At 33.4% G+C, this 24,137-nt stretch overlaps 1 protein-coding gene across 1 annotated transcript in view; it reads left to right on the forward strand.

Annotated features, from left to right (window-relative positions):
• The window catches only part of USP34 (ubiquitin specific peptidase 34), a 231,927-nt gene that overhangs the window by 130,673 nt on the left and 77,117 nt on the right, over positions 1-24,137 (forward strand). Inside the window, exons 24-34 of the mRNA XM_060169925.1 lie at positions 894-993; positions 1,128-1,287; positions 4,195-4,321; positions 4,418-4,565; positions 12,347-12,447; positions 12,657-12,866; positions 16,064-16,189; positions 17,390-17,512; positions 17,645-17,728; positions 18,234-18,320; positions 23,186-23,386. Of these exons, the coding sequence (XP_060025908.1) occupies positions 894-993; positions 1,128-1,287; positions 4,195-4,321; positions 4,418-4,565; positions 12,347-12,447; positions 12,657-12,866; positions 16,064-16,189; positions 17,390-17,512; positions 17,645-17,728; positions 18,234-18,320; positions 23,186-23,386 (1,467 nt within the window). The remainder of the gene's footprint in view (positions 1-893; positions 994-1,127; positions 1,288-4,194; positions 4,322-4,417; positions 4,566-12,346; positions 12,448-12,656; positions 12,867-16,063; positions 16,190-17,389; positions 17,513-17,644; positions 17,729-18,233; positions 18,321-23,185; positions 23,387-24,137) is intronic.

Genomic DNA, 24,137 nt, shown 5'->3' on the forward strand with positions numbered 1-24,137 from the left:
ATTTATGCAGTATACGCTAACATTTTTCATTAATTTTCTTTAGAGGTTGAGTTGTTTATAATAGAAAACTGATGTTAATCTATGTGGTAAAAAATAATTTTAATTGTATTTAGAATGCTTTCATAGTATCTTCCTACCTTCTTTCCTGGTTTGAATAGTGTTCTGTTTGTTTTTAATTTTTTGGTCCTAACTCTTACTTTGATAGCACTATGATAAGTTTCAATTTGGTTATTTCAGATAACCAGACAGATCTGATTTACCTAATTAGTCATACTCTAATTTTGAGATAATACTGCTTTTTAAGTAGATGATATGAACACTAAAGGTGTTCTGTCCCCTATCAGGTTATCTTTCTTCACCCTGTTCAACTTTTGAGAACTTTCACTCTCCACTTTTTCTGTAATTTTCAGTGAAAACTTTTTTTCATCTCATGGTTAATGTCATAAATTTAAATGTCACCTTCGGTTAGCAAATCTTTTTAATTTTCTCTGAACACCTGAAAGCAATGACTTTTTCAGAATAAGTTGGATGAAAGCGTTAACATGTGATGCTAATAATTATGTGTTGTTTTTACTTTGTAGCATGTTTTGAGGACTTGAGTTTTTCCCACTATGTAGTCACAACTTTTGAGTTAAACATTATACACATACATAGTTAGATGATTTATAACTAAGTATTTTTACAAGTACAGGTATGTTTCAGTGACTGAAGAGATTTCCAAGACTTTTATCATTATTATTAAATATTAATAACACTAAGTTATTTTTAAATATTTTATAGGATATTAAAACTCTTTGATATTGAATGCCTTTTAAATTTGTAACTGCTCTTCTAATAATTTACATTGTTTGACAAATAATAACATTTATAGATGTCATATTTTTCTTTCTTAGCTTTGTGGTATGGACCAATTTTGGGGCATTGCTTTAAGAGCACAGTCTGGGGATGTCAGTCGAGCAGCTATCCAGTATATTAACTCCTATTATATTAATGGTGAGTGATTTGAAATATTGTCTGATAGGTAATTTTTTATGCAAGTATTTTTTGTTTAGCTATAACTTGTTTTCTTTAATATAGCTAAACAAGAATATAGGATTGATATACATATCTAAACATCTGATTTTCAGGTAAAACGGGTTTGGAGAAGGAGCAAGAATTTATTAGTAAGTGTATGGAGAGTCTTATGATAGCTTCTAGCAGTCTTGAACAGGAATCACACTCAAGTCTCACTATTATAGAAAGAGGACTCCTTATGCTGAAGACACATCTGGAAGCATTTAGGAGAAGGTAATTTTTTAATACCACATTATTAGAATGAATTTTAGGCTTTTTTTTTTATGCTGATATGTCCAAAATATTCTTAAAATTAAACTAAAGGTTTTCTTGGGGGCAGGTAGAAAGCATAACTTACCAGAAGTGAAGGGTTAGTAATGGAAGTAATTTTTATTCATGATATGTACCATTTTGCTGTGGAATAGGCAATATAGGTTCCTGGTAAATACTGCAGAGCTTTAAAAATCATAAGACTGAGAAGATATGCATGAATAAGAATCTCTAGACAGAATTCCATCTCTGAGAAAGTATTACTATGATTGAAATGGCAGAACACCACTACCAAAAAAAGTTTCACTAAAACCCTCACCAAGAACATCAAATAATCTCTCATAGTTGAATCAAGTTGAGTCATTTGTTTCATTTGCTGTTTTTTTTTCTTCCTGGACTAGGAGACAGTATTTTAATTTTGAATTTCCATTTACCATGGAAACATGATCAAAAAATTCTGTGTTAATGAATATCTGTATAATTAATTTAGACATACCCTGTGTAATACAGAAATAAAGCAAATTAACATTTATGAATATATCGACTGAATTGAAAGGTGAGTAGATAGTTTTAATTAAGAAATTCTGTTTGTTAAAAATCATGAGTAAATGTAAAAGTACAAAGAACGGTTGGAAAAAATTGTTAAGATTAATAACTTCTTTCAACTTCAGAGCTCAGTTTGATAATGAAAAGCTTATACAATTTGTAAATATTGACCTTTTGTTTAAAATATCAGGGAATACTGAATAAAGATTTTCTACACATTCCTTATAAATAACATGGCTCCATGCTTTAAAACATTTAGGTATCGCAAAATTCTTTATTTTGATTATGATTATAATTTGTGGAAATTCTACTTAATTCCTTGTGTTTTTAAAGAATGTGTAAGGGAACGCTAGAGTTTTTTGCACAGAAACTTCACACTGCCTCATAATTTTGACCACTTTAAAAACTAAAAATAAAAAAGCAAATGTGATGTTTTATTCAAATTAATAAAAAATTAATACATACTCATAAAATTCAGATATTACACTAAGATAATACTAAAGAAAATCAAAGTCTCTATCTTTTCCTATCAGAGATATTTACTCGTAATGATACGATAGGTATTCTTCTAAAATTTTCTCTGTGCTGCAGGGCCTACAAACAAACGAAAAGGTCCTTTTGATTCAAGCCCCTAGTCCTCATACAGTGTTACCAATGGTTTTAAAATAAGCGCTTATTTTAAAAGTCTTTAAAAACAAATTGTTTCCTAAGATTCAATGGTGCGTTTTATAAGTTTAATGAATTTCAGTTCAAAAATTCCTTCTCAGATGTACAAACTTTTTTCTAACTCAAAAAAATTGATTATAGTATCCTTGATAGAAGTCTTTGTATTTGTTTATGTTTTACTCTAAAAGTTAATGTTGGTGTTAAATAATTTATATAAATACTATTTTGTGGATGGCAAGTAAAGAAACTAGGAAACAGAATTGAGTATTCAAAAGCTAAGAGCTAGTTTTAAAAATTATCTAGGAATTTTCATGCAAATCTTTGTGTAGTATCATTGTACAGTTCAGGTACTTAATGTGCTTAGTGCTACTCCTAATTTAAAATTGCCTTAACATTTATAAAATGAAAATATAAAGTAATTATTGTGTTTATGTATTCCTTATATTAAAAAAGTAAATAAAAAATGTCTTTTTAAAGGGGTTGCTACTCCTAATTTGAAATTGTCTAACATTTATAAAATGAAAATATAAAGTAATTGTTGTGTTTATGTATTCCTTATATTAAAAGAGTAAATAAAAATGTCTTTTTAAAAGAGTATTCTTTAAAAGAAAAAAAAAGGGGTATTCTTTTATTCTTTAAAAGAAAAAAAAGAGTATTCTTTAAAAGAAAAAAAAAAGAAAAAAAAAAAACTCTTTTTAAAAAGAGTTAAGGTTATAGTCTTAAACAGTGGTCTCAACCAGAAGCGATTTTGCCAGAAGCGATTTTGTTTCCCAGGGTACATTAGATAATGCCTAAAGACATTTTTGATTATCACAGCTTAAGGGAGAAGGCGGTGCTGTTGGCATATAGTAGGTAGAGGACACTGCCAAACATCCTGCAGTGCACCAGATAGACCCCTCATAACAAGAAGTTATCAGGCCCAAAAAGATTACTGTTTTGCTCATAGAAGCTGGACATTGGATCACTTCTAGGAAATCAAGTACATTTATTCCCTTACTTGCCTTCCTTCTATTCTAGAATTGCTGATTAGTTTTAGACAATGATAATTTTTTCTTAACTAAATTCAGGTACCCTGGATCCTGTCTTCAACAACTGAAAATAAGTTAGAAAATTAATATTTAGTGAGTGTCATGCTAGATGCCTGTTTCCTTTGAAATATTAATCTTTATAACTCATTTTATGGTTTTAGCAGTCATGGAATCGGCTCTCAGTTTTTAGGCTGGTTAACATATATTTACTACAATACAGTTCTGTCTTTGAAAAATATTTCTTAATACCTTTTTTCCTCTTTTGAAAATAGGAACGACAGCTTGCCATTTACTTACCGGATTAGTTTGTTTCTTTAAATTCCTCCTGCCTCTGCTACTCCCCTGCGTCCCCCCACCCTCCTTTAAAAAAAAAGTGTTCCTAATGGGTCTTTTTTTTTTTTCCCAGTAATTTTTCTTAGAAACTAATTTTTAAGGAGCTCTTAGCTATATTTACACATTTAACTTTGATTCAATATGATGAATCCAAACTTAAACTTAATGTTGTAGAGTAAATTGGGACGTACTGGACCCTTTTGTGGGTGCTTTCATTTTGTAAAATAGTAAAAACTTCTGTAACATTAAAATGGTTTATAATGATATCCTTCCTATGTGTGGTTTTTGTGTGTTTTAGGTTTGCATATCATCTCAGACAGTGGCAAATTGAAGGCACGGGTATTAGTAGTCATTTGAAAGCACTGAGTGACAAACAGTCCCTGCCGCTAAGGGTTGTATGCCAGCCAGCTGGACTCCCTGACAAGGTAGTTACATAGTTTTAGTTTCGAAATTGATAACATTTCCCAGTTCAAATATATGTTCTTTTTGTATTTTTAAATTGGTTGCATCTCATATTTCAGATGACTATTGAAATGTATCCTAGTGACCAGGTAGCAGATCTTAGGGCTGAAGTAACTCATTGGTATGAAAATTTACAGAAAGAACAAATAAATCAACAAGCTCAGCTTCAGGAGTTTGGTCAAAGCAGCCGAAAGGGAGAATTTCCTGGTAAGTCCATCAGTTCAAATTTTCATATTTTCTAGGTTCTATTATATATCGACTTCACACCTTTACTTCTTTGAAGACTACCAAGCATATTCATGACTCTCCCCGCACCCCTTCCCCCCACCCCCGCCATGCCCTCCCCTACCCTTGGTATGGTGCCATTGATTCTTAGACAGGAGTTAAGTTTTTTTTTTTTTAAGATGTTATTTGCAAACACTTGTCCTCATTTTTCTCAAAAAAATTCTACTTTTGGAGGTTATTTGATAAGCAGTGTGAGAACTAATAAGTTTAAGTGTCCATACACTACCTAGTACCCAATTTTACCCAATAAATTTTTTTTTCTATTTTGATATATTTTGTTGTTGTTTTGAAGCATATGAAAACAATACATCATTAAGTTCCATCTATGCATCTCTCCTTACCTCCAAAAAAGTATCATATTAAGAAATTTTTCATGTGGGCCTGATAGGTATATTTGATTCTTCCCTTACTGTTAAACCACTGGTGCATCTTTAGTGTCTTTCCATAGCACATAAAATAGGAGCTAAACAGAGGAACAACCAAGAAAGCTGTTGATTACAGTTTAAAGGTCTGACATTGTAACAGGCTAACTATATATATAGGGAAAAAAGCCTTAAAGTTTTAAAAGCTTCTTTTTAGGACTTTTAACCTGCTTGTGTGCAGAGTGGTAATTCTTTGACATCTTTTAGTAAGGAGGCAACAATATTGCTACACCATGCTTAAGATGAAAGTATATGTATGTGTCTTCTAAAGTATATCAGGTCCTTTTAATTAATTAATTAATTTATTTATTTATTTTTGGCTATGTTGGGTTTTCACTGCTGTGCTCGGGCTTTTCTCTAGTTGTGGCAAGCGGGAGCTTCTCTTCGTTGTGGGGCACGGGCTTCTCATTGCAGTGGCTTCTCTTGTTGCAGAGCACGGGCTCTAGGTGTGCAGGCTTCAGTAGTTGTGGCTCGCGGGCTCTAGAGCGCAGGCTCAGTAGTTGTGGCGCACAGGCTTAGTTGCTCCACGACATGTGGGATCTTCCCAGACCAGGGCACGAACCCGTGTCCCCTGCATTAGCAGGCGGACTCTCAAGCACTGCGCCACCAGGGAAGCCCTAATAAGTATTCTTGGTTAGAGGAATAGAGGTTGAGAAGTCTCCTTCCTACCCCTATCTCTGAATCTCCCATTTCCCTTTCCTGAGGCAAATGTTCTTAGGTATTTTTCAAGAGATAATAAGATTATAATGTAAAAATATTTGTATATATACAGTTGACTCTTGAATAATGTGGGGGTTAGGGACACCAACCCTCCACACAGTCAGAAGTTCATGTATAACTTGTAGTTGGCCCTTCATACCCGTAGTTCTTTCATATCCATAGTTGTGCATCTGTAGACTCAGCCAACTGAGAATCATGTAGTACTGTAGTATTTACTACTGAAAAAATCTGCTTATAAATGGGTCTGCGCAGTTCAGACTGTTGTTGTTCAGGGGTCAGCTATATACTTAAAACACAAATGGTAGCATTCCATTTATACTCTTGACCCCTTGTTTGTTGTGCTTAATATTATCTTAGAGGACATTCCATATTAGTACATATAGAAAGTTACCACATTCTTTTTAAGATCTGCATTGTCTGTAATATGGTGGGTACCATGATGTATTTTACCTGTTCTCTATTAATGGACATTTGTTTCCTTTCTTTTGATATTATAGTATTATAGATAGTATCCTTAATACATACATTATCTAATGCATGTTGGCTAAATACCTAGGTATGGAATTTTGAGATCAAAAAGTATGTTTTTGTTAACATTGAAATATATTGTACATAAAGAGAATATGAAATGAGTAATAATAAAATGAAAACCACCAATGTACCTACCACCCAGATTAAGGAGTAGAACATTATTAGAAGCTAGTTGTGTGTCCCTCCCTGATATCCTTTCCACTTCCCCTTAACACTATCTTGATTTGTTACTCTTTTTTTGGTGTTCTTTATAGTTTTACCTCCAGTGTATATATTCCTAAACAATGTATTTAGTTCTGTGAAACAGATAAGTGTGCACAAACTTGATGGATTAAGGAAAAGAGAGTATGGCCTTGTTAGGTCGCAGAAGAACACAAGCTAAAGAGGGTGTACTTTCACCCTCTCTAAAGATTTGTGTAAAGCCTCATCTGAGGTTATCAGTGAGAAAATTCTCAAGTTTAGGTCTTGGCACAGTGAAGACATATTTTAGTGCTGTAATGTTGACAAGATGCTGAAATACCAACAGAAATACAGTCACAGAGTCTCTTCTTTTTCTAATCTCTTCATGACTTACTTTAGCTCTTAGGAATAGATCAAAATAGAATTTCTTCTGTGAGGTAACATGAATGTCTTCTGCTGATTTAAGCAGTAGGACATGAAGGTGAGAGTAGAAATTTCACTGTCATATTCTGGTAGTGAACATGACTGGTAAAGACAGTCTGGGTTCAGATAAGAATCTGGACCAGGTTCACTTGCCATTCTTTCCTTAGATAGAGAAGATATTATGAAGGCAGCAGAAATTTTGGTCATGTGGCCCTCAGTAATTCATTTTTCTAGTCACACTGATCCTGTTCTCTATCCTTCACATCTGATGCATAGCAGTTGGATCTCCTTTATCATCCTCATAATTCTTTTTGTCTCTCTTCTATGTTGACTGTTCTCTTTCCAGTATTCCATACCTTCTTTATTGGTTCACTTTTTTATTTGGCTGGAATACAATGCAATTGTCCAGTAGCTTCTGGAGAGAATGATGATATGGGGTAAAGTCTGTGATTCTTTGAATGATCAAAAATACATTTCCCATACTTTAAGTGGTGATTTGGCTGGGTATAGAATTCTAGATTGGAAACAATTTTGTTTCAGAATTTTAGAGATATTACTACATTGTGTTTTGTGGTTCTGTTATTGCTGTTTAGAATTATGAAGCCATTCTGATACTTTTTTACACATCCAATTTTTTTTTCCTCTTCTAGAGCTTAATGAATCTTCTTGTTCCTAATATTCTGAAATTTTACAATACTAGGCCTGAGTATGGATCTGTTTTCAACAATTGTAATGGATACTTTAATATTTAGAGGTCCATTTTAGTTTGGCAAGTTGTATCTTTAAGTTCGGGGAAATTTTCTTGAATTAGTCTTCCTGTGTTCTGTTTTATCATTTATCTCTAAATTCTTTATCTACGTGTTTCATCTCTTGGACTATTCCTAATTTACTTATCTTTTCTTTCCTATGGTTCATTTCTTTGAGTGTTAACTTCCTGAGAGATGTTCTCAACTTTATTTTACAATTCTTTTGAGTTTTTCATTTTTGCTGTCATGCTTTTAATATCAGACATCTGTTTTGTGTCCTCAGAGTACTCCTATTATCTTAGTTGAGATATCTTTTTGAGAATATTGGGGTTTTTTCTTTCCTTAATTGTTGAATCTTTAAAAATCCAGACTGATGGTGCCTGCATTTCAATTAGAATGTTTAGCTAATTACCTCATTATTTTCTGTTAATCTCATCTCGTCTTTAACCTTATATTTACCACTCTGGCATTCTTTATTCCTACGTATAGATTGAAAATTTTCCATTTGCTTTCTTTTTTCTTCCTCTTTCTAATGAATTTCCCTTAAAAATGTTTATGTTGCAGATCTGGTGATGAATTTTCTCAAGCTTTTTTTGTTTGAATAAAAAGTTTGTTTTGCCTTCAATTTTGAAAGAAATTTTCACTGGATATAGAATTCTAGGTAAAGAAATTTTTTTCTTTCAGGACTTTATAAAAAAATTCCCCATTATCATTTGGCTTGCAAAGTTTCTGACCAAAAGTCTGTGGTTTTTCTTATCTTTCATCCTTTGTATACAATGTGTCTTTTTAACTGTGCTTCGTTTTAAAGATTTTTCTTTAACATTGATTTTCAGCAGTTTGATTATTAATGTGCCTTGTTGTGTTTTTGTGTTATGCAGCTTGGGTTTAGTTCAGCTTCTTGGGTCTGTTGTGTATTTATAACATTTATCAAATTCGAAAAAGGTTAGCAATTATATATTTTTTCAAATATTTTTTTCTTTTTCCTTACCCTTCACCATAATTTCTGGGCTTCTAATTAAATATCTTAGTCTGTTTGTTAGTGCCTCATAGATCACTGAGGTGCTGTTCTTTTCCTTTATTCCTTTTCTTTTTTTCTTCTTCTCTCTTTTTCTTTTCCTTCTCTTTCTACCGCTTCAATCCCTCTTCTCTTTCCCTCCTTTGTCAGGTGTTGATCTTGTTCCTGTGCCAAATCAGTGTAAGTCAGATTATGGATTATAAATTTGTGTCTGGTTTAGGATTTATCTTTTTGAGGTCTTGATGGTAACTGTAAGTGCATTTGATTTCCAGCTTGCAAACTTGTTTGCTATTATCTGTTCTCTTTTTTTCCCTGTCAGATGTTTGTAAAATTTTTAAAATTTACTTTATTGCAGCTTCAGAGGATAAAAATTAGATATGTGTTGTTTAATATATCATCATAACCTAAGAATTTCTAAGATTTCTTTTTCCTTTTCTTGTTTTGAAACATTCATTGCATTAATATATTAAATTTTGGGGGACTTCCTTGGTGGCACAGTGGTTAAGAATCTGCCTGCCAGTGCAGGGGACACAGGTTCGAGCCCTGGTCTGGGGAGATCCCACATGCCGCAGATGCTAAGCCTGTGTGCCACAACTACTGAGCCTGCTCTGTTGAACCCAGGAGCCACAACTACTGAGCCCACGTGCCACAGCTACTGAAGGCCGTGCACCCTAGAGCCCATGCTCCGCAGCAAGAGAAGCCATTGCAGTGAGAAGCCCATGCACCGCAACGAAGAATAGCCCCTTCCCACCACAACTAGAGAAAGCCTGCACACAGCAGCGAAGATCCAATGCAGCCAAAAAATAAATTAATTTTTTAAAAAAAGATACTAAATTTTTTAAAGATAGCAACTTTTTCGAGAACCGTTAAGGAATAAGCAATTCTTAAGTTAAAAAAGATCCTCAAAAGTAGTAGAACATAGAAAGCTGCTCAGTTAACTGTAAAAACCAATTCAGCCGTTATAATTGAAAGTTGATACGTTATGTACACAACATATAGGCCTAATTCACATATCAAATAGAGTCCAAAATCCTAGATAAACTGCTAGCCATCTTAGTTCTATTTTGTAACAAAGTCGTGCATGCTTAGGGTCTCTAACAAACTGGGAAGCAAATCAACTCCATATTATCTTAGCAATACATCACTACTAAGGATGTTTTATCTCACTATTGTAAAAAGATGAACAGTCATAGATTTATTAGATTATCTCAGTAACATAGAAAAGAAATTTTATTAATAAAAATCTACCGAAGTATTAAAAGTTTAATATAGAGTTTCTGTTCATCTAGTAGCCCATGTTTTTCTTAAGCACTAATTTTAAATGATTTGGATAAAACATTACTATCAGAAGAGGGAACTCAGTGATAATTTGAGGGTAATATAATGATGAATAGGAAACTAAAGAAATCAAGTGTTTTGTAGCAATTTAAAAAACATAAGATACTTGTTTGTTTGTTTTGCTGCACGTGGCTTGTGGGATCTTAGTTCCTGACCAGGGATTGAACCCAGGGCAGTGGCAGTGAAAGTGGTGGAACCTAACCACTGGACCACCAGGGAAGTCCCTAGTTAGGGTACTCTTAGTGTGACGTGTTTGTGGAATATATGAGAATAAAACATTTTTGAGATATGTAAATGAACACTTGAATAAGTGATTATACCTAGCATCTCTATATAAAATATTGTAGAGATGCCGTGTTAATTTCTTAATATATTTTACCTAAATCTGAATGAATTTTTACTTTAAATTGGATGAAACTACTCTGAATAATAAACTGTGTGAATAAACTAAACAGTATCAGAAGTTCTGAGAGGAAAACCTGAAAGGATAATAGATGAATTTCAATACTAGCTATTATACATTTAAAAACTACAATATTATCTCATAAAGAGTGTTAATTAAATCACAATAGATAGCAAAGAAATAGTCTTATGAGATGTTCGGTTTAGGGGCAGAAAGAAAAACCCTGCTTCTCTCATGTTCAGGATTAACTTAAAGTATTCTTTATACACACATGCGTGTGCATACACACAATAAACTCTAGGACAATTCAGAAGATATAGGATTGAAAATTTATCAAACTTTTGGGAGGGCCAAGGTTTCTAGGCTTAGAAATAACAAGAAGGGAAAAAAACATAGGTTTAGCTACACAACAATTAGCAATTTTGCTACACAACAATTATATATTTTTTTAATATATAATTTTATTTATTTATGCATGCTGCCGCGGATCTTAGTTGCAGAGTTGCAGACTCTTAGTTGTGGCATGCAGACTCTTAGTTGCGGCATGCATGCGGGTTGTAGTTCCCCAGCCAGGGATCAAACCGGGCCCCCTGCATTGGGAGCATGGAGTCTTGCCCACTGGACCACCAGGGAAGTCCCATACACAACAGTTATATTTAAGGAAAAATACTGAAATGAATCTTACTGGAGGAACTCATTTTCCTTTCCTGTGTTTGAAATATTTTCAGGTAGAATTTTCTTACTTGAGTGGAGGGAAAAGGTAATTTTAAAATGTTATGTGTTGTTGTGGAAAGCAGTAATCGTGCTTCACTCATTCCTGAAAATAGTTGGTTAGTGCCTATCCAATGGAATTTTCCTACATTAAGTTAATAAAATTTAACAATATTTGAGTTTAATTATGCATCAGATATTTCATCATTTTGCTTAACTTTCTTCCTCTGTCCAGCATTTTCTTTAAAAAAATTTTTTTTTCATGGATTAAACAATAATTAATTTGAAAGCCTGCTGTTCTAATGCTGGGAATACATGTGTGCCTTTGTGGAACTGGGTTGGGTTTTTTTTAGTGGGGGAGACAGATACTTAAATATAATATCAGATGCTAATAAGTGCTTTACAGAAAGATAAAGCAGAGTAAGGGATTAATAGTGAGATGAGGCTTTTTAGATTGAGTAGTTAGGAGGAAGGCCTTTTAGAGCTCACATTTGATGAAAGACTTGAACTGTGGGAATGATCCATATGCATTCCTGGGGAGGAGCATCTTAGACCTTGAGATGGGAACATGCTTGATGCTTTCAAGAAAGAACATGCTTGTGTGGCTAAAGCATATTTTGGTAGGGACGATGGTGGGAAATGAAGTTGAAGCAAAGAGGACTTATGAATTCTAGAAATGAATTGCCTCAGTCTATTGAGTTCGTTGAGCTTACTGTAATCTAGAATGTTGTATCTCATCTTTTTTCTTTTCTTGTCAGAACTTTTTTTCTGCCATATAATCTATTTTATTTTGTGTTGATAGGTAGTAACAGGGAAGAGAAAACTCGATCATTATAAATACATGCTGGTTACTTGTGAACTAAGGCATTAATGAATCTGTTTCTCCTGCATGTATTGCTAAGGGGAAAAGCTGTAGGTTCCCAGAAAGCTCTGTAGTGTTTTTTACTTGTAAAAATTTTCATATTATTAAGCAAGCAGGAATTGATCTTATTAGAGTGGTGCTAAAGGAGGATTTTCTTGTAATTTTTACTGCCTAAGGCTAACATCAGACAACAGAAAATAATATAAGAAGTATGCTTGGCTCTGTTTCTTCTGCACTCAAGAATTCTATTTAAGCTTAATGTCCAGTGGAATTAATTACTATAACTGTGTATTCATGTTGGCAAATAAGTTAACTCTTATAAAAAAGTTCACTTATGTTTTCTGTTTTTAAGGAGGCCTTATGGGACCAGTCAGGATGATTTCATCTGGACATGAATTAACAACAGATTATGATGAGAAAGCACTTCATGAGCTTGGTTTTAAGGACATGCAGGTACGCGTAAATGTGGTTTGAGTTTTAATCATCTGTTGACTTATAGTCAATAGTTGTTTAGTTGAAGATACAGTTCAAAAACAGTTCTTACTGCTTTTGTTAAAATTGTAAGGGAAGTTATTTCCTACCGCACAGATTTATTAAACCAAAAACTTGATATGTCTAATTATGTGTTGATTTTTTCCCCCCTGTTGCTCCTGTTTTTATAGATGGTATTTGTATCTTTGGGTGCACCAAGGAGAGAACGGAAAGGGGAAGGTGTTCAGCTGCCAGCATCTTGCCTACCACCCCCTCAGAAGGACAACATTCCGATGCTTTTGCTTTTACAAGAACCTCATTTAACTACTCTTTTTGATTTATTAGAGATGCTTGCATCATTTAAACCACCCTCAGGAAAAATGGCAGTTGAAGATAGTGAGGTGACTATATCATTTCATTTTCACAAAATCTTGTTTTGTATTTCTGTTGAGTGGAAAATAATTTTCTCAGTAATCTCTTAAAAGCAATAAAACCAAGGAATCAGTTTATTAATTCATTAACTATTTAAGTACCTAATATATCCCAGGCGTGCTGTTCACAAGGATCAAAATAGACACAGTTTCAGCCTTCATTGAATCCAGTGGGGAAGACAGGTAATTGACATGCCTAACAGATAGTTTCAAGTAAACTAACAGATAAATAGTTTCCGGTAGAGATAGTTGCTACGACTTGCCATTATTAAGGACTGGTGATAGACAGACTGTTTATATTTTATTTGGTCAAGGAAGGTTTCTCTGAGGGAGACCATATAAATCTGAGCTTGCAGGGTGAAAAGGAGCCTACTAAATGAAGTGGATGAGGAATGATCTAGATAAAGTAAACTGATTCCTGAAGCCCTTGATATAAGAAGGAGTTAGGCAGGTCTGGGAATTGTTTGGGAGCTGGTAAGTAGAGTGTGGAAGGTAGTGGGAGAGTAAAATGAGGGGAATGAAATGAAAAGATAAACAGAGTCAAACTGGCCATGGCAGGCTATTTCCAGTTCACTCAAAGTAAAGTGGACAGCATTGAAGTATTTTAAGCAGAGAGAGAGACATATGTTTTGATTTTTGACTTAAAGGTAATAGGTTTGTTTGGCAAGAATAGAAAAAACAGTAAGGAACCTAATGTAGTAGTCCAAGGAAGAATTGACTTTAAATAACATCTTTTTAGTGATGACTCACAAACTTAGTTCTGCAGACCAAACCTCTTTTCTGAGTTCCAAACTCATATATCCAGTTGTTTACTTGATGCTTCCACTTGATGTCCCATAGGCATCCATTCTTCTTCATTCAACTGGAATCCACCCAGTTGCTCATGCCAGAAACCTGGATGCCACCTCTGTTTTTCTTCTTCCTGAACCCGAGTCTATCCCTACTTCTAATCCAATCTACCACAAGTAATGTTGTTTTGACCTGTTGTCCACTTAATTTATTTCCACTGCCGCCATTCTGTTTCAGGGCACCATCTTTCTTGGAAGAATCATTATTTTGAGACTGAGTGGCAAATAAAATAGTGGTGCTTTTATGACTTTCCTTATGTTAGGCTAACTGTTCTTTCTTTCCCAACAATGTTAAGTGGCTTCTTTCTATGTTTCCAGAATGTGTTTGGTCATGAATGACCAAATTGAGTCATCTGTTCCCCATAACCTGGTTTCTTTTGTGGTGGCATATTCTTAAATTCCTAAGAAATCCCCTTTTTGTTCAAGCAGAATAATCAATAATAGATGTCCATAAACCTTCATTTCCTCACCTGTTAAATTTTATGCCATAAATACTTAATAACCTTTTACTTCATGTCAGCAGTGTATTGCCAGTTTAAAAGAAAGATAATTATAAGAATTTCCCAGTTTTCCAGGAGGGTGCTAGTGTTCTACACAGTGTGTTATGGGAACATAAGCAGTAAACAAAAATTTGGGGAAGATTTCTGTAAAAGAGGAGTTACTTAAATTGGGTCCAACTGCTGATAAAAGAAGGAAGAGAAGCATTACAGAGTCACAGAAAAGTGAATGGCATGATTGAAAAATTGGGAGTGTGAGTATGATGTAATTCAAATATAAGGACAGAAAGGGAGATTGTAACCTATACCACAAAGGACCTTAAGAGGTTTTTATTCTTAGTAAAATAGATGGCTGTTATCATGGAAGATTTTAAAACAACAAAATGAGATCTTTTTTGGACTTTCAGAAACAAAGTTTTGGTGTTAGTGTAGAGGATTATATTAGAGAAAACAAAGACCAGAGGTACAAGAGCCAGTTAATAGGTCATTGTAATTGTCCATTTGAGGCCTAAACCAGAGAGAAAGCATTCATTTTGGGGCAGTTATATTATTGAACTTGGTGACAAGTATGCCATTGGTGGTGTGGGGTTTCTTTGTTGAACAAGACCGGTTCAGTCTTGAAGAGGACTACCAGAAGAATAAAGGATCTCCACTGTGTATGACCCATATTGTAGGGCCTTTCAGTCATAATGTAGAACATAGTCTTATACACCTGGGAGATTTTTTTTTCTTCAAATAATTTTTTGCACAGAGTTCAGTCCCTTCCTCCTTTCCTCCCTCTCTCCCCACCTTCTCTTTTTTAAACTGGATGTTTACAAAGGAATGAATTTTATTTTACTGAAGAACTCTCAGTGCCTTGTCCCCAAATAAACTAGAAGTGTTACTTGGGTTGCTTCTCTTTCTTCATCAGGGCTGTGAAAAGCAAAGTTTACTTTGAAACTCCTGTCTCTAAAATTCTCTTGCCTTCAAAGTATATTAGCTTTATACCATTGTACAAAAAGAACGAAATTACTTTTTGTAGATGTGTAAGAAGATTCCTTTGGCATCCCTTATACTGTATAATACCTCAGAATCATTATGACAACAGCTAGTAGTAGAATAATACTATACAAATTCATACTTTGGAACATTCCAAAACTTTTGCTGCTTTAGCTTTTGCTGCTTGTTTACCTCTTGGGGTTGTGCTTTAATTAAAAAAAAAAAAGAAAGAAACTTGCCTATTTCTTACATACCTTCTGTAATATTCTTTAGCTTACTGTTATCTCAGTACTTTAGAGAGTTCAAATTTAACAAACGATAATGGAAAAAAGTAGGTTCTTTAAAATTGTTTGCTTTTCTCTTAATCTCTGCTTGTCTGAGACTGGAATATAAGGAAGGCATGGATTAGCGAAATAAGAGAAACAGGCGTACTCTTTTCCCAAATGTAAGGTCAGGGATTTAATTTTCCAGGTCTTTGTCATTCTTAGAATAGTGACCTGCAGGGAAGAAATAGATGATAGTCTTATTGAAATTTACTTGTTGGCTTTATAAAACAGACATTTTCACTTTTGTTTGAAAAGTTTTTCTGAGGAAAGTGGCCAGACTTGCAGATCACTTTTTCCCAGAAAAGTGTTCAGTAACAAGTTGAAAAACCACTACTTTGACATAACTTAATTTATTGAATAAATTTATTTACTGTGTAACAAATGCTTTATTCTCACTTTTAAAGTAAGATTTAAAAATATCAAATATGATAATTAGTGATTTTATGCAGATCAAACTTAAGTTTAGATGTTTCAAAAAACTGATCTGTCTTGATAAGCAGTTCCTCTTATTTGTATAGAGCTTAAGATGTGAAGAACTTCATCTTCATGCAGAAAACCTCTCTAGGCGTGTATGGGAGCTACTGATGCTTCTTCCTACATGTCCTAACATGTTGATGGCATTCCAGAATATCTCAGATGAACAGGTAAGTCCACAAAATATTTTTACTTCCCTGGAGGATGGTACCAGTTTACATTCCTACTGGTAGTGTATGAGAGTGCTTGTTGACTGGTAACCTCAGTAAAATTTTGCCCATTTAATAGGTAAAAAGTGCCAGTTCATTTTAATGTTCATATATTTAATTATTAGTGAGATTGAATAATATAGGCTAACTACAAGGCAAGGATTTTCTCTAAAATTATCTTTAGAAAACAGTGAATTTGCCTTTATATTAGTGTTTTTTCATATTACTTAATGTTCTGAATATTGCTTTGTTTTTGACAACAAAAAGTAACGTTTAGAGAAAATACCCTGTGATTTAATGACATTGCTTCAGGGCTTGTTTTGGCTGCTTATACAAGTCAACTGGTAGAAATAGAGAAAAAAGGAGTCAAAGAAATTTAATATATATTAATATTCCCAGAGGCATGACCTCACATGTATTAAGTGTTATATATCTTTGTAAAGATGTCTGTTAAAATTAAAGATTATTTTTAAAAGCTATATATTAAGGAGTTACTTAGTGGGGATACCAACAGAACACCTATAGGACTAATGGAAAAACAATGTCCTAATGTTATGCTAATGTTATCTGTGATTTGGGACGTTGTTATGTGATTTCTCAGGGTCTTGTATTTCAAATGACTTGGAAGTGAAGAAGATGGGCTTAGAAAATGGTGGTTGATGACTCATTGTAGCTCTAATAATAATATCGTTGTCAAAGGATGCACATTAAGTGTAAATAACACTTTATAAATTGCGAGTAGAAAAGAACAATATTTTAAAGTTTATGTATTTGTATATGACTTTTTAAATGAGTAGGTGTCACATAAATATTAAATACACACTGTACTGCTTCTGTATCCTTAAAAGTTCACACATTCAATTATGCTGCAATGTGTTTTTCATTGGGAAGATGGCAAATTACCTCAACTGTTGTGGAGGTTAACATACAGTTTTTTCCTATGCTGCTGTTGTGTATTAATTTTAACAAAATTTAATGAATAATTGGTGTTTTAAGCATATGATTAGTACCAATTATATAATTGGTCTTCACTTGTTTGAACATATTTCAATATATATGTAATATTTGAGTTTTTATATAGTGTCATTTTCTTTAGTTTTTTTTGGGGGGGTCTCTTGGTAAGTTGGTTGGAGAAACCTGTGTTTCTTTTTTTAATTTAAGTGTAATGATGGACTTAATTGGAAAGAACTGCTCAAAATTAAGAGTGCTCACAAGCTATTATATGCCCTGGAAATTATTGAAGCACTGGGAAAACCTAACAGAAGAATAAGAAGAGAGTCAACGGTAATTGCTTTTCCATTATTATCATTAAACATTTGTTTTCTCTTTGGAGCAAAATTCCAGAGTATGTTATCTTTTAATTCTCCTGCCACCCTTCCTTATTTATTTATTTATTTATTTTTGCCATTCCCACAGGGAAGTTATAGTGATCTTTATCCAGATTCAGATGATTCAAGTGAGGATCAAGTGGAAAATAGTAAAAATTCCTGGAGTTGCAAGGTTTGATCATATATGTTTTGCAGTGTATTGGTAAAAATAATTCATCTCTAATTTTCCAGAAGTTACCATAATTATTGTTTTAAACTAACTTACCATTTAAATAAAGCATAGTTTAAAAATTATGTATTACTCGAATCACAGTAATAAATAAACTGAGATTATTTAATGCTTTGGTGCTCCTATTTTTAGCACTTATTATTTTTTCTCCTTCATTGGAATACTGTGTTAGGACATCCCAGTGCCTGGGATTAAATGGTTAATGGAATACAAAGATATGTATATAGATTTTTATAAGAATCTTTAAAAAAAATTCTTGAAAATTAGTTGTTTGCTGTTACTTTATTGTATAGACGTTATATTGGTTATTTAATCAAAGAATAATTTCTTATATGAAAGATACATAATATTTTACTTACACACACACCCAGTTACTGAATCAAAAAGCAGATCTTTACTACATTATGTAGCTCTTTCCTCTTACCATTACTCTCACAATTGCTTACAGTTTGTTGCTGCTGGAGGGCTTCAACAGTTATTAGAAATTTTTAATTCTGGAATTCTAGAGCCAAAAGAGCAGGAATCCTGGACTGTGGTAAGTGAAAATTCACATTTTCAACAAGTTACAGTAGTTACCCCAGTGAGTCACTTCCATGAACCATTGGCAAGTGTAACGTTTGCTGCAAACTTTATTTTAGTAAAGGAAAGTGTGGAGTACAGTAGAAATAAATTTAAGAAAAAATAAGGAATCTGATAAACTAATTATGCAATAAGAGTTCTCCATGTCAACTCAGTTAAAAAAATTTAAGTGATAATATTAATGACTCTGAACTATAGGTAATTCATGAACATTTTTCCATTAGTTTGGTAAACTATATATTAATATTTACATAGTCTTAAAATTTGGATGCTTTTTAAGAAAAACTTGGTTTTATGTCTTCATTTTTTGGAAAACATCCTTTTTCTTCGTTTCATTTTGTTTTGACCATTTCTTCCTTTAAGCAACACTACTGAAAAATGTATTTCCAGACCATTTGTGACTAGTCGGCAATGAAAAAGGTACAGGACTTGAGAGTAAATAAGCCTTTAGAAATTTTTATAGCAAGTGGACATTGCCGCAGTGTATTTTTTAATAGTATTTTACAAAATTTTTGATCCTTAACAAAATGGAAGTTTTAGAAGATGGTACTTTATCACTGTTAACTTGACAAAGCACTGTCCTATAATGTTAGGAAAATAAAATTATGGAATATTTAAAAATTCATAATGCTGGACCAAACTGTGTAATCCAGTTTTGTATTAAATGGAAAGGATGCTCATTTCTTGACCTCTAGCAAAGCAGAATAGCATTATCAAACATTGCATTCAAATTTTAATTTCTTAGTACTTGCTTTTTAGAATTATTTTAGAACCTAGGAGTCAGATATTCTTGATTTACTGTCAAATGCTGGTACATCCAAGATATTAATGAAAGAAAATACATTTAAGCATATTACTATCTACCAAGATTCTGTTAATCTTATCATTGCTTTCAATACTTTTTGCCATTTTTATTTTATATATTTTGCTACAGATATTTTCCTTTTTAGAATAGATACCTCTACTACAGTAATTGTTTTCTGTCTCTTAGAACTGAAATGTCTGTTGTGTTTTATTGTATTGTCTTTGTTGTCTCAGTGATCTCTCAGAATTATAAGGTGCCTTTTAGTTCTTTGGCAAAGTGGGAGAATTTTAAATCTTTAATGAGTAGTTGTGTGTCGTTTATAGGACTTTTGTTTATAAACTGCTCTAAGTTTAGCTTTGAATAAAGTTTACAGGTAATCATATGCTAAAGATTTTCTCTGTTTCCTTTAAAATTGTGGACACTTTTATGAAGTATTAAGAAAAATTTACTGCTACATGGGACACATTGTAGCCTGGCAACACAGATGGCTTTCAAGTCAACTGAGATCCCATATTTATAATGTATCTCTCAATATATTATAGGGTACTGTGGATACTCTTACATGATGAACAAAATTTCAAGATTTTCATGAAGTCCAATTTGTCCATTTTTTCTTTTGTTACCTAAGCCTTTGGTGTACTATCCAAGAAATCATTGCCAAATACAGTGTCATGGCACTTTTGTTCTGTGTTTTCTTCCAAGAGATTTATTGTTTTAGGTCTTATATTTAGATCCTTGATTCATTTTGAGTTAATTGTTGTATATGGTGTTAGGTAATACAAAGGGGGTTCAGCTTCATTCTTTTGCATGTGGAGATCCAGGTTTCCCAGCATATTTTCTTGAAAAGACTCCTTTTCCTCACAGTGAATGGTCTTGGTACTCTTTTCAAAAATCGTTTGAACATTTTCGTGAGGGTTTATTTTCAGGCTCTCTATTCCATTCCTTTTATTTTTTTGTCTATCTTTATGCCAGTACTACACTGTATTGATTACTGTAGCTTTGTAGTAAGTTTTGAAATCAGAAAATGTGAGTCTTCCAGTTTTGTTCTTTTCTTGTAAGATTGTTTGTCTATTTGGAGTCCCTTGAGATTCCTTGTGAATTTTAGAATGGATTTTTCTGTTTCTGCAAAAAACATCATTAGGATTTTGGTAGGGATTGCATTGAATCTGTAGGTCACTTTGGGTAGTATTGATATTTTAATAAGTCTTCCAGTTCGTGAACATGGGATGTGTTTCCATTTATTTGTCTTTAATTTCTTGGAGCAGTTTTTTGTAGCTTTCATTGTAGAAGTCTTTAAGCTCCTTGGTTAAGTTCATTCCTAAGTATTTTATTCTTTTTGATGCTATTGTAAATGGAATTGTTTTTTTAATTTCCCTTTCATATTGTTCATTGTTCACGTATAGGAATGCAACTGAATTCTGTATGTTGACTTTGTATCCTTCTACTTTGCTGAAATTATTTACTAGTTTTAAGAGCCTTTATACGGAGTCTTTACGGTTTTCTACATCAAAAACAGATAAATTTACTTCTTTCTTTCCAATTTTGATGCCTTTTATTTTTCTGGTGTATTGCTTAGGCCAAAGCTTCCATTACTGTGTTGAATAGAAGTGGTGAAAGTAAGTGTCCTTGCCTTGTTCCTGATCTTAGAGGAAAAGCTTTCAGTCTTTCACCATTGAGTATGATTTTCACTATGGATTTTTCATATATGGCTTTTATTATGCTGCGGTAGTTTCCTTCTGTTTCTATTTTGTTGAGTATTTTTATCATGAAAGTGTGTTGAATTTTGTCAAATGCTTTTTCTGCATTAATTGAGATGATGTCTTTTCCTTCATTTTGTTAATCTGGAGTATTTACATTGATCATTGCTATGTGGAACCATCCTTGCATTCTAAGAATAAATCCCACTTGATCATGGTGTATAATCCTTTTAATATGTTGCTGAATTCTGTTTGCTAATATTTTGTTGAGGACAGTGTCTTTTGTCTGGTTTTGGTATCAGGGTTAATGCTCACTTCATCGAATGAGTTGGGAGAAGAGTTTGAGGATCGTTGGTATTAGTTCTTCTTTAAACGTTTGTTAGAATTTACTAGTGAAGCTGCCAGGTCCAGAACTTTTCTTTTTTGGGAGATTTTTGATAACTGATTCAATCTCCTCACTAATTATAAGTCTGCTCAGATTTTCTATTTTTTTGTGATTGAGTCCTGGTAAGTTTTGTGTTTCTAGGAATTTGTTCATTTCATGTAAGGTATCCAGTTTTGGGGCATACAACAGTTGTTCATAGTACTCTCTTACAATCCTTTCTATCTCTAGAATTAGTTGAAATGTTCCTACTTTGATTTTAGTAATTTGACTTTTATTTTTTGTTAGTCCTTCTAGCTAAAAGTTTGTCAATTTCGTTCTTTTCGAATAACCAGCTTTGATTTTCACTGATTTTTCTCTAGGTTTTTCTATTCCCTGTTTTGTTTACCTCTGCTCTGATCTTTATTATTTCCTTCTTTCTACTACTAGCTTCAGGTTTAGTTTGTCTTCTTTTTCTAGTTCATTAAGCTGTAAAGTTAGATTGTTGATAAGAATTTTTCTTTTTTTTAATGTAAACATTTACATTTATAAATTTCCCCATTAGCATTGCTTTCATTATGTTCCATAAGTTTCATATTGACCATGTTTTTTATCTTCTTTTGTGAAGTGTCTTTATATCCTGGGGGTTTTTGTTTTGATTTGTTTGCTTTCGTTTCTTTGGGCTTTTTTCTTTTCATTTATTTTATTTTTGGCTGTGTTGGGTCTTTGTTGCTGTGCGTGGGCTTTCTCTAGTTGCGGCAAGCAGGGTCTACTGTTCGTTGTGGTGCACGGGCTTCTCATTGTGGTGGCTTCTCTTGTTGCGGAGCACAGGCTCTAGGCTCATGGGCTTCAGTAGTTGTGCACGCAGGCTCAGTAGTTGTGGCACACGGGCTTAGTTGCTCTGTGGCATGTGGGATCTTCCCGAACCAGGGATTGAACCCGTGTCCCCTGCATTGGCAGGTGGATTCTTAACCACTCTGCCACCAGGGAAGCCCCCTGTTTTTTTTTTTTCTTTGTAAAGAGCTATAAGACTTTTTTCCTTAATCAGTTGGACAAGTTTTTTGGTCAGGTATATGTATTAGGAATATTTGCATTCAATGTGTAGCTTGCTTTTTCTTTATATTTACAGTATCTTTTAAGCAGAGAAGTTTTAAATTTTAACAAAATTTATATCCTAGCTAAGAAATCATTTTTCCAAGGTCACAGAGATTTTCTCCTGTGTGTGCTTCTGTAAGTTTTATAGTTATCTTTTACATTTAGGTCTGTGTTATATTTTGAGTTAACTTTTGTATATGTAGAGTGAGGTTGAGGTTTTATTTTATTTTTTCCATATGGCTCTCCAATTTTTCTAGCACTGTTTGTTGAAAAGACTTCTTTTCTCACTGAAATTTCCTGGTACTTTTCTTGAAAATCAATTATATAGTATTGCTATGTTTCTTGACATATTGGTATAGTTATAACACTTAGTAGTGGTATTAGGAAAAGAGGAGAACAAGGACCATTGAAGAGAAAGCTCTGAAGCTCTCATACATAGGTGATATTCTTATTAATTTATTTGAAGGAATTGCTTTATTTTAAAAATTTTAAAGTAGAGCTTTAAATCAGAAATTTTACTTTTCATACTAAACAGTATTTTACTGATGAAATGCTTGTTTTATTTTAAATATACATATATACAGTGCAAATTTTTCAGTTGAATAATTTTCTAGAATTATTGAGAATTGCTTTCACTCCCAAATAGCAAAGTATATGCCACTTAGGTGGAGAGACAGCTTCCAGTATTTTTGCTCTCAATGCTGATTTTGTAGGTAAATATCTTTATTATTATTTTAATAATTTTTAAAATTGTAGTACATTGCGAGCAATATTTTTTTACATCCTGTATATCTCTATTACATATATTTGTATGATTCTTTCATGATAGAAATGCAAAAATGATATTTTCTTCTTATCCACAGTGGCAGCTAGACTGTCTTGCTTGCTTGCTGAAGTTAATATGCCAGTTTGCAGTAGATCCATCCGATTTGGATTTAGCTTATCATGATGTCTTTGCCTGGTCTGGTATAGCAGAAAGCCATAGGAAAAGAACGTGGCCTGGGAAATCGAGAAAGGCTGCTGGTGATCATGCCAAGGGTCTTCATATACCAAGATTAACAGAGGTAAAGTACAAAAGTCACCATGTAGTAATAAATTTTATTTGTCTTCTAAGAGAGCTTGTATATTTTTGTTTTTACAAAATGAATAATGTCTATGAGATGCTATCCTAGATTACCACAGTATGACCTAACAGCAGAAGCAATGCCTTCATTTTAAAGCAGTAGAAATTACGAAGCAGTAATACTTTTCAGTTCATCATCCAAAATGCAGGAGTGCATTAATTTTGTGCCATTTTAATGTTATCTAACTGTAGGATTGAGTTCATTAGTTGGTCTCAGTAATTTTTATACTGAGTGTATCAGGGTCCATTCAGGAAAACAAACCACACTAGGTATTTCAACAGAGTAAATTTAAAATTGAGAACTGGTTTTATACATATGTGTTGGAGGGCTAAAAATGAAAAATGGAATGTTGAGGTAATGCGGGCAAGTAGCCATTCACCACCCCTAGGGTTTGAGGAATATATGTAAAAGGTTGTGGTTATCAGGAATGAGAAGCTTATAGGAGGGATCCTGTTGAACTGGAGTTCAGGCCTCCGGGGAAGTGGTTCTGTTACTGCTTCTGAAATCATTTGCCTCTTGTGGTTAAAATACTTATGGAACAATGTTAACAGAAAAAGCAGGGGAAATTCCCTGGCTGTCAAGTGGTTAGGGCTCCACGCTTTCACTGCCAAGGGCCTGGGTTCAATCCCTGGTCAGGGAGTAAGATCCCACGAGCCGCATGGTGCGGCCAAAACAAAAAAAAAAAAAAGAA

This window comes from Lagenorhynchus albirostris, chromosome 13, assembly GCF_949774975.1.
Source record: "Lagenorhynchus albirostris chromosome 13, mLagAlb1.1, whole genome shotgun sequence".
Classification (NCBI taxonomy): domain Eukaryota; kingdom Metazoa; phylum Chordata; class Mammalia; order Artiodactyla; family Delphinidae; genus Lagenorhynchus; species Lagenorhynchus albirostris.